The sequence below is a fragment of the Elaeis guineensis genome, chromosome 16 (assembly GCF_000442705.2).
Source record: "Elaeis guineensis isolate ETL-2024a chromosome 16, EG11, whole genome shotgun sequence".
In the NCBI taxonomy this organism is placed as follows: domain Eukaryota; kingdom Viridiplantae; phylum Streptophyta; class Magnoliopsida; order Arecales; family Arecaceae; genus Elaeis; species Elaeis guineensis.
The window spans coordinates 40,155,123-40,166,205 of record NC_026008.2 but is presented as its reverse complement, the minus strand read 5'-3'; the positions used below and the strand labels follow the sequence as shown (position 1 = coordinate 40,166,205).

The 11,083-nt window shown below is 38.7% G+C and overlaps 2 protein-coding genes across 6 annotated transcripts; both read right to left on the bottom strand.

The window, feature by feature from the left end:
* Window positions 1-1,155: 1,155 nt before the first annotated feature.
* Window positions 1,156-10,852, bottom strand: LOC105059700 (uncharacterized). 5 transcript variants are annotated; one of them, XM_019855287.3, is made up of 5 exons: window positions 10,686-10,852; window positions 10,452-10,607; window positions 1,976-2,706; window positions 1,807-1,890; window positions 1,156-1,591 (listed from the first exon to the last, which is right to left on the bottom strand). In XM_019855287.3, exons 3-5 carry the CDS (start codon window positions 2,676-2,678, stop codon window positions 1,476-1,478), a joined length of 903 nt encoding a protein of 300 aa, XP_019710846.1. In that variant the 5' UTR covers window positions 2,679-2,706; window positions 10,452-10,607; window positions 10,686-10,852; the 3' UTR covers window positions 1,156-1,475. The 5 variants fall into 5 exon arrangements, 4 of the variants coding, with proteins under 4 accessions (XP_019710846.1, XP_073106254.1, XP_010941419.1 ...); XR_834318.4 differs by lacking the exon at window positions 10,452-10,607 and having other exon boundaries at window positions 1,734-1,890; window positions 10,686-10,850; XM_073250153.1 differs by lacking the exon at window positions 10,452-10,607 and having other exon boundaries at window positions 1,156-1,587; window positions 10,686-10,851.
* LOC105059733 (6-phosphogluconate dehydrogenase, decarboxylating 3, chloroplastic-like) lies at window positions 7,311-10,434 on the bottom strand. Its single transcript, XM_073250154.1, has one exon. It carries the CDS (start codon window positions 8,650-8,652, stop codon window positions 8,119-8,121), a length of 534 nt encoding a protein of 177 aa, XP_073106255.1. The 5' UTR covers window positions 8,653-10,434; the 3' UTR covers window positions 7,311-8,118.
* Window positions 10,853-11,083: the final 231 nt, after the last annotated feature.

Genomic DNA, 11,083 nt, shown 5'->3' with positions numbered 1-11,083 from the left:
TCTATCAATAAAAAATATAAAAATGAATATATAACTATTTAATCCATATCTAATCTTATTTACAATTTTATTTAATTTTTTATAATATTTATAAATTTAAAAAATATATATTTATCAAATATATTTAACAATATTTTTGATTTTATAATTATAAATTTTAATTATTAAATATATATAGAAACATCTATATCTGACTAATATCTATATCATATATTTATATATATATTATTTATTAAAATAAATATTAATATATGGAAATCAATCCATGATCTGATTTTAGCTTTATTCACAAAGTATATATCTTGCAAGATTTTTAAAATTATACTAATTCAAAAATAGAAATTCTAATTAAACATTCTTTTCAACTTGCAGCTTTTTTTTTGGTTTATCGTTCTCCTGCCGGACAACTCAATGAAACAAAACATTTGGGTAACTAAAGCGAAGAACCTAGAACAGATACACGACAAATACGAATATGTTCGAAGGCTATTTTTGATAAAATATTAGGTCACTATTGGTTGCGATCGTTACGATGAGACACCTTCTAATCTACAAAGCAACATGCCATTCTGGTCAATTCTAGCACACCAACCACATAGGAATTCCCTACTAGTTTGCTGTGTACTTTATTCATTGGCACGAGCAGCCTGGACTTTAAGAGGCCTAAACGTGCCCGTACCAGGGGACTTTAAGAGGCTCAGCTTCATTGGCAAAAATAGGAACCTGGCCTTCCTCCGGATAAGATCTAAAGCACCAAAATATCCTATTTTTTTTTTCCAAGGTATCCATTGCATGGCATATAGAATTTGATAGGTAACAAGAAAGATAATTTTTTTATTTTTGAAAAAAAATCAGATCCCTAAAATTATCTTCCAAGTCCTTTCTTTTTCTTATATCTGATCCCTAAAATTCTCTTCCAAAAAATTATCAAATAAACAGTCAAGAAATATGAAATGCATAAATCCACCAAGGAATTTGTTTCATCACCAAAAGAAATCAAAGAACACAATTTTTCACCACAGCTATGTGATGCCCATGTGTGATGGTAACACTAAGCACTAACCTGCCAATCTGGTAAAACACTTAGATCCAAGCATTTTAAGCAATATACAGTAACCTGTCAATGGGGTGTAACACTTAAGAAACCCCGATAGGTAACATGAAAAGTGAATTTGACAGCATCAAGCTTCTGATCAAAATTCACGGTGTTGCATATCAGCGACAAGTTTGATGCACACGGACTGCATCATACCAAAATTAGTGACATCGTACGGTCTCAGCAGTTAAATTATATTTCTCATAGTTTCTCAGATTTAAACTAAAGCTACAGAAGCTACTTGTACCAGAAGAAGGCAATTGATTCCACATGCCAAAAAATTACAAAACAGCACTAGTCTCCTGTTCCCACCGAGAGCAACAAAATCCTTGCTTCCCCATCCATAATTAAAAGCAGACTTGACGGTATCTACCGTCTTCTATTTCCGAAACTGCTCCTGTGGAGGAGAAGGGGTCTGAGTGGAGATTGATGTATGATCCCTAGGCAAAGCTTTTCCCAGAACGTTCAAAACTTTCATACGATGCAACTCCCTACCTGCAGAAAGAAAAGAATCAGTACAGGTCTGCATTGGTAGAATCATCATTCTAACGGGAGAGGAGGCTTAGCTTGAGATCATCAAATTCATATGATGGTACAACTATCAACCATTCAGAGTAAGTTCGATTATATAGTATACCGTCATAAACAGTGTTTCTGCACAGAAGTAACTATTTGGCTTTAGAAATGCTAAACCAGACAGGCAGGACTACCTTCCTCCAATAAAAGATATATTGCTCTTTTCTCCAACTCAACAGCATGCCTGCTACGGCCAACCGCCGATAAAGATCGAAGCACTAAAGCACCATTATTATGCATAACATTAGTGGATGCAAATGACATGGATTCATTGTGTTCATATTACTTAACAAAATGACTTACTTCGAACATACTCCTCCTGGCTTGACTGGTCACAGCTGTTCAAAAACATCTGCAACCGATTAAACCTTTCATTCCAATCTTGATTACCCAGTCTCTCAGGATCTGCTAGGACAGGTGTGATGGAAGTAACCATCGAGTCATGTGGTTCTGGTGCTGCCAGCTCAGTGATGATCTTTCCTGGACAATGGGGAAGCAATTGTTCCCCAGATGAGGTAGCTGCAGATGCCCCTGTTACAGGGACAGGAAGAGAAGCTGCCTTAGGCTCTTGGGTCTGACACTGCTGCACATTTTGTTCTTTTGTTCTATTGTTGCCAGATTTCCTTGAGTCAGGAGAACCAGCACTATCCGTACTGACAAAAGTGCTCATCTTGCCTTGCTCAGTTTCAAGTTTTCTACGTACGTACACAAGATGTCCATTTGGACCAATGTTGCCTGGGTTCTGATGACCGGAGGGACTTGATGGATCAGCAGGCTGTGGCCTCTTGGTACCAACTACCTTCACAGAATCTGGGATGAGTCTTTTTTCTTTAGGAAGCGGAGAGGTTCCGGTTGGCTTAATCATGATGTTCCTGGATTCATTTGGCAACTCCCTTAAAGCCACTTTTTTTACTGAGACTGAATGTTGCTTGTCTCCAGCAGGCACGGCACTTCCACTGCTAAGCATTCTGTACTTACTAAAATTATCTACCATTTGTTGAACCATTGGTGGATAGCAGCTCAACCAGAATTAGCTGAAGAACGACCAGAAGAAAAACAAAATTCAATGGTTATGAATGGGATGTAGAACATGCATCATCTAGCAGTAATAATATTTCATGTCCAAATGCCAGTTTGAAGAAACAACTCAAAGAGCAAACATGAATAGAAATGAATATATATTGCCGTAATTTTTATGGTATAGAACGGGCATGAGGTGACGAGCTTGAACAAGGAAAACAACATTCAAAAACAGTTAATAACTCAAAGCATGATCAAAGTGGTAAATATTCAGGGTCAACAATTGTTCCCTTAAATCTTTTTCTCCTTTGTGCAAGAATTGCAAAGAATAATGAAGGGAGACAGAAAATTGAAACAATAGATAAATTTTGTGCACCTTCATGCATGTGCCAACTATTTGGTCAGAATCCAAAAGCCTTCATATCTAAGGCAACATATGGTGTCACTGCAATTTTTTCGCTCTCACAACTTCTACTCATATTAGAACCTTCAAGACTGACCTAAGCAAACCCTTCCCCCCAACCCCCCACCTTTACTAGGCCTTCAAAGATCTATATATTGCATGCCCATCCAATTTCAATCAATTCTCTATTGTCTTGTCTTTGATTGATGCAAACATACACCTTCTTTCATATATTCATTCCCCAGTCTCCCCTTTATAAAGTTCCACCATTCATTATGACTAATTTTATCAATTTTTGTGTCATGATTATCTGGATTGCTTTTGCTTTGTCCTCGATTAGACAACTCTTATATTTCTGATATACGTGTTGCACTTTAAAGTTCTATGGTACACCATATCTAACATTCTCATTTATGCCAAGCTCTTTTTGTTTGCTAGACCAACTTCTTTTACAAACAACATTGTAAACTATATGACATTGAAGACTTACTGCTGTTATTCAAATTCTCCCTTCAACTGTGAAGACATGTTTTAATCATATAACACCCTAGAAGCACCTCCCCTTTTCACCCATGCAACTCTGGCTTTATTATATAACATATCTTCATCTATCTCTCTATTATATTGTAAAACAAACACAGAATATTGATATCAATCACCTCAAGGTATCTGCGAACATCAATTTTGAGTTAAAAACTATTTTGATTTCCATTGCCATTTAAAAGACATGTTCCACATATGCTGCCCCCCAGTGATTTGTGGGTGCATGTATATACATATGTGCATAATGCACAAATATATGTATATACAAGTATACATATATGTATAGACAAACAGAGATACTACTCTGTACGTGCCAGAAAGAAAATGAATTTGTACATGTCTTTCAATGCTCGGCAGCAGCTATTGTCCGGCCCTCACGTCCCCTTCAAGCTTCCTTTACATTCCCTCAAAAAGACTACCTGAGCTTGGTCGAGTAAGCAGAAAAGGAGGACTATTAATGTATGCCATATATCCCAGAGTATGTGGGATGGTGGATCTGGTGCAACATAGAAAGATTGCATGTTTAATTCCCAGTACATCCCATTGCACAGAGGATTCAGCAATATTAGTGTCCAAGCCATCGAGCTTCCAGGTGAGACCTCATCTTTAGGCATCCAGTGGGCACCAAAAGTTCCATTGTCTACATCAACACTCAAGTACCCCTACCCACCCCCCCACCCCCAACCCCCCCCAAAAAAAAAACACACACACACACAAAAAGAAACTCTGCTGGAACATTTAAAATCAATTTCAATGGCTTCATCAAGCAGACAAATGGTAACTGCAGGACAGGCTGTATCATACAAGATCACCAGAAGCCATCTTCTTCATGCTCATGCAATTCAGTTCTTAGATGCTTCTATGCCAGTTGTGGAGCTGCAAGCATCTTTGGAGGGGTGAGCTACACCTTAGACAATTATCCTAGCTACTAGATCTGGCTGGAGGGTGACCCAGAGACAGTGATCAGGTGGCTACACCACTGCCCTAACCCAAAAGTGCTACAGTCCATCCCTCTTAAATCTTTGGTTCCCCATCGGTAAAGGCCAGAGATGAAGATTACTGATGCATATTTTGAGGCCAACAGTCTGGTCAGTGGTCAATTGGGTGGTCAACTTTGCAGCTGAGCTTCATGGAATGACACAGTGGCAAGTACACTCAGTGTCAGATTCATGAAGCTGCTTCGGACTGATAGAGAGGGGTGTGTATGTCTTTCAAAGAGTTCTGCACACCCATGCATCTGTGTGTGCATGCATGTGCGAAGGCATGCGAGTGAGCAAGCGAGAATGCGGGCGTGCCGCGTGTGCATGTGAGAGAGAGAGAGAGATGGGGGGTCTTTGGATTTAATGCCAAATCCACTTGGACCACTAGTCACAGACAGCCTAAAAGATTTGATCAAATCTAAGTTTAATAATTGAAGTAGCTGGAGTTGGTTATGCTCCAGCAACCTAAAGTGAGCAGACATAGAGCTGCTGGAAGGTAATGTACAATGATTCCAAGACTCAAGAGCATACAATTTGAAAATAAACTGCATGTGGTATGTCATAGAATCTCCAACTATAAGAATAATCAGTTTATGAAAAAACGACTTTCAAGGAGATTTTGAGCCTCATTTTAGGTTTGTGTAATACAGAAAAACGATCCTTCATTTTATAGAAATTGAACTCATTTAGGTTTGTGTAATACAGGAAAATGATCCTTCATTTTATAGACATTGAACTCATTTTACCAATCAGTGTCTATTAAATATTCTTGCTGGTTAGGAGTAAATAGTAATGTGTCTACAACTTGTGCTGTGTCCTCTAAATCAATGCTTGTGATATAAGTGCATCAAGTAGATCCATACATAAGCAACTTTGGATCCAACCCACACCCAAACACTGGATAAGACTGCATATGCTTCCCAATTTACAACCTAAATTCTAACATATCCAGATATGGATCTTAGAGAACTGGACTCAACCAAAAGAAACCTGATTAGAACTAATCAAAACCAACAGAAGTTGGTCCAAAAGGTCGTATCAACATGAAACTCAGGCCAACACAAACCATACCAGAAAAGGAACCAATCACCCTAATAAATGGCTATATTTGTGTTTAAATCATATATCAAGGCAGTTTCAGTCAGATGTGATCAACATTAACCCAATGCAACTTGACCAAATTGCACCTCTAACCAGCATGCACCATCACAGCATAAGCCAAATTTTCATTAATGTCTTTCTTTGTTCATTGTGATTGATTTACGTTACATCCTTCCTTCATATGTAAAAAATTTTCTTTAATTAGTGAAACATAAGCAACGAGTATGCAACATACTAATTTAAAGAGTTGATAAGTTCTGAAGTAAATGCTGTGTTGATATATATGTAATGGCTTTTGTTCTAGACAGCAACTGAGCAAAAAAAACATTAGCAACCAATAAAATGTAGTACAGCATGTTTATAACAAAATTAAAAAAGAATTCTTATACGAATATGGATTTCAGCTTTAAAAGCTAATTGGTTTTGCATTTTGAATCAGGTCACAAACTGTATTCCTCGTTCATTGAAAATTTGCTTGATAAGGGTAACCCATTTTTCTCAGTGAAGAAAAAATAAAAGGTCACAATGAGGTGAGCATGAAATACATACATTACTGCAGAAATGATATAATGAATTTCGCATACTACAGTTAGAAGATTGCAATTAAAACCATGAAAGAAATTCCATTTGGCAATTGCAAAGAATCTAAAGCTAACAGGTTCTAAAATTTCAAAGTTTATTATACTATTTATAGAACAATGTTCAGTCAGATGTTGATTAAACATAAGCAGCCAAACACAGAGAGATGTCTTTACATTACCTGTTCTGGCTTGGAAGAACTTGGTATAGGAGATGCTATGTACAAAACAGTGTGAGTGCTAAGGTCGGTAAAGCAGAAAGACACAAAAGAATCTACGACAGTGATCGTATATTTTTGTTTTTTTAATTCCTGATAGGGTTGACAATAAACTATGTAAAGCCCATAATTGACCATAAATAATTATCTAAACCTGTCTTGCTGCCAGTGTATAGCTAACAAGTTAGTGTTGTTGAGTGATCACTACTATTGCCTTAATCCTATCTAAGATTTTTACTAGCTCCCCTTCTTTTCATTTCAAAAGCAAAAACTTGTGAGAATAAAAATCAGCCAGATGATACAACAACAATAGAATCCCAGCAAATAATGGATGTGCCAATGCAAATGAAGAAAGCTGGAGCAACATGACCCAAATAAGCACTACTGAAGATACCACATGTTACTCCAGTGATGCAGAACAGAAGTTGCCAAAGGTGTTATTTCAGCTTCATTGATCTCCTAGAGGTAGTTCTTTGTGTTCTCTTTACAATTAAGAAAAAAAATTCAAAAAGAAAAGGAGGAAGTCATAGATCACAAGATTTTAAATCCCATAGGATAGAGGTGTCCCGGCTTCTCCATGTAACGGGAAGCCCCACAATCCCGGCCCATCCCAGTGGCAGTCCTAGTCATGCATCTTAGGAGATATCCTCTGTCTCTCTCCCCTTCTCTTTTCCTTTCTTTCATTCTTTCTTTTCTTTCTTTCTTCTACATTCTTTTCTTTCCTTTCCTTCTTCTACATTGCTTTCTTTCCTTTCTTTCTTATACATTCATTTCTTTCCTTTATTTATCCCTATCTTTCTTTCTTTTTTCCTTTGTTTTTTTCTCTTTCCTGTCTTTCTTCTTCTTGTCCCTTCATTTCTTTCTTTTATTTTTCTTCTTCTTTCCCTTCATTTTTCTTTCTTTTCTTCATCTTTCCTTCCTTTCTTTCTTTCATCTTTCTTTTCTCTCCTCGCGTGGATGGGTTTTGGAGTTCCGATCTTGTCCCGGTCCTGTTTTCTCGCAGATAATGGAATGGGACAGTTAGAACGCCCCCCATCCTGCTAGGACACCCCTTGTCCCATTGGGACATAAAACATTCATAGATCATATTTATAACCAACAATCCCTGTCATATTTGGGTTTGCATTACAAATTCTTCTAAACAGTTATTCCTATTGAGAGCTGCATCAATGGTCATTGTTAGCTTGAAAAATATAAAGATACATTCAGAAAAAAACATAGATTCCATACATATCGTTTTCGCCCTTCCCTTGTCTTTCTTGACCATTCAATAAACATCTAGACTCCTTCCAACTAAGCTGTAGTAGTTGCATTCCCCAAGCTAGAATTGAAAACAACATCAACCTTCATGATTACATGCCAAGAAAGACGTGTTTTAGGACACTGTTCTTTTGTTAGTTACTAATCCGCAATTAAGTTAGCTTTAGAATATATTAGATTTGCAATTCTTTAAGGAGGTGTTTGGATGGGGTAATTAAAGCCTAAAATGAGAATCGGAATGGATGACTACCATTCCAACTGTTTGGTTGGGAGGAGTCTCATTCCGATTTTCATTCTAGAGAGGAATAGGAATGATCTATTTCTTTCATAATCCAATTCGGACTCATCCGAACAGAGTCAAAATCTCATTCAAGTGGAATGAGATTAAAAAAACAAAATCGTCTTCCTCGTCCGCCCCCCTTCCTCCCCCGAGGCCCTCGTTCTGAAAAGGTATTGTGGGGGCGGCAACCTCCTTGCCAGAGATGCCCATGCCGAGGTAGAGGAGGCCACGGATGGCAGCATCACGGAGGTGGCACTCGGTATTCTCATACCACTCGTTGCCGCCGTCGATGATGGAGTCACCGAGGTCCATGAACTGGGAGAGGGTGGCGATGGTCTGGTCGACGGGGGCGCCGGCCTTGACGAGGATGATGATGGAGTGAGGGCGAGCGATGGAGAGGATGAAATCGCGGAGGGAGCGGTGGCTGGGGAGGGGGAGCCGCCCTCCGCCGTCGCACGACCGACGGTCTTCGACCTTGGAGGCAGTGCGGTTGTAGACGGAGATCGGAAAGCCCTTCTCGACGATGTTGAGGGCTAGATTTGGACCCATCACCGCCAGTCCGGCGAGCCCGATGAGCGACAGCGCCGCCTCCTCCATCGATCGATAGATCGAGCAAGGATTTCGACAACTAGAGGAGGAGGAGAGGAAGGAGATGCCAAAGAAAAGAAGAGTGGAAAGGTGGCGGACGCGGCACCGGGGTAGGGGAGGGACTGCGGGGTGCAAGTGGCAGTAGGACCAGGGCCAGGGCCGGGGAAGGGCAGGGGGGTGGGGGGCTGTTGTGTAGGGTGTTGGTTCGGAGCTGGATTTTTTTTTTTAATTTTTCTAAAATAATATATTCGTGATAAAATAATATTTGCTATCTATATTTTTTTTTAATGATAATTTTTTAAAAAAAAATTAAAGATATTATTATTATGTTTAATTTTTATTTCATATCAATTTTTAAAATAATTAATTTTTAAAAATTTTAGTTAAGAATAAAAATAAAAATTTGAGTTGATTCTGATTTCTATTTTTGTATGAATCAAACAACAACAATGGGAATCATCGATTCCGATTTCGATTCCAATCACAAACCAAACACTTCAGATGATTTGGCCATTCCGATTCTGATTCCAATCCATTCCCATTCCAATTCCGATTTCGATTCCAATTGTGAACCAAACACCCCCCAAAAAAAGTGGAAAGGGTTTGGATAAAGGCAGCTCCTAAACTATTATCCAAGATCTCCTCTTCGTGTCAACAACTCCTAAGAGATGTTGGGCATCTGAGATGGGACCTAATGGACAACAAAGTCTTCAATAATTTGGTGGAGGGCAATTAACTTTTGGACTGGCAATAATAAAGTCTTGCATACCTGAAAAACATGGGCATATGGTCACAAAAAGCTCAACATCCAGCTTCTAAGATAAAAAACAGACGTACTCATAGCAACAGATCATGGGCAGATATAAATAATACCTACTGAATTTCTCATTTTTGGAAGAGTACTTGAAGAATGTAACATTTCTCAGCTCAAAATTTGGAGCAAAGATCAAATTCCATGTATGTCACAACAGGGTTAAAACTTTGCTATCATTCCTTAGCTCTAATTCTGCATTCCAAGGCAGTAAGGAGATGAGAATATGCCTGAAGCCTTGTGAGAATGTGACTGATTATCAATACCACCTGACCAAGTCCTGACATGCCCAACAAACAAATTTAACTGAAAGGCAGATCCTCAATGATATGAGTTATGAAGACATGTTGTCCTTAGGTGAGAGTTCCCTGACATTTGAGTGGTAATTTCTGTAAACATATGGTTTTCGATGCCTGTCTTAATTTATTCTTCTTCTCTTAAGTTGGTGATGATGGCATTCATCCTTTCTTTGCAGGGGATTTTAAAGACAGATTTTGCCCATAGGATCTCCAGTATCAGATGAAATTCTCTCTAATAGCTAGGATGTCAATATAAACTGAACTAAGACAGAGATTGAGACACACAAAGACTGTTGTGCCAGCACAATTCAGAGATGATATCCAAGAACACCACCATATGATCATCAAGTTTGGTCTTTGAAGACACTTGGACAAGGCTGTCAAGATCCAAGGTCTCACTAGACATGGAAACTGATCAAAAGAAAGATCGTTGCAGAGTCCAACTCGTGCAAGGTTGTAAATACATTTCAGAGCTTGCATTCTACCTGATTCAGTTGTGGTCAAGAAAACACAACTGAGCCAGTTACTGAATTAAAGAGAATGCCATAGTTGAGCCCATAATTTTCAGAGGAAAAAAAAAAAAAAGAAACCCAAAACTTTGAACTTTCGGACGCAATGGAATAAAAAAATTTAGAACTTTTGGGAAGGCAGATAATGGAACCATATGGGATATCATTCTGGAATTTTAATGGAAGCACCTGGGACCCGATGGCGCTCGATCACGGTGAAAATTTCAATTTGTCGTACGTTTTGCATCCAATCTTACACAATTCGACGCCCATGCAGAAAAATTTTGAACACGAAATCGCCCTCATTCGTGCCACAAACAAAGGACAATAAAATTGAAGAATGAACTGAAGAAATACCAAGCAATTAGAAAAAGAAACCCAATCATAACACAGAAAGAAACAGAGAATCCAGACGATCATTACCTCTACCAGCAATGCCGATCATCGCCGGTTCGAGAAAATCGAGGCGGTCGTTCTCGTCGCAACGCAGCTGAGAAGAGAGAGAGTGTTTAGGGTTAGCTCGCTGATTTCGAACAGGACGCTGCCACTATTTACCAAAAAGGAAAAAAAAATGGACGGTGCTACTCGAGACACGGTTCGCACAGAGAACTTTATGACGATGTCGACTCATTCGTCCGCATTATAGTGTGGAGCAATCTTGCTCGTTCATGGACTCGATGCGTGGCGGATGTCTTGATGTACTTTTGGAAGAAAATCAAACTGTGGATGAGAAAGGTGATCTGGACGGTAGTTTTTTTTGTTTGAAAATTGTTGGTGCATGATTTCATCGATGCTGAAAAAATTAAAATCGAAGGGATTAC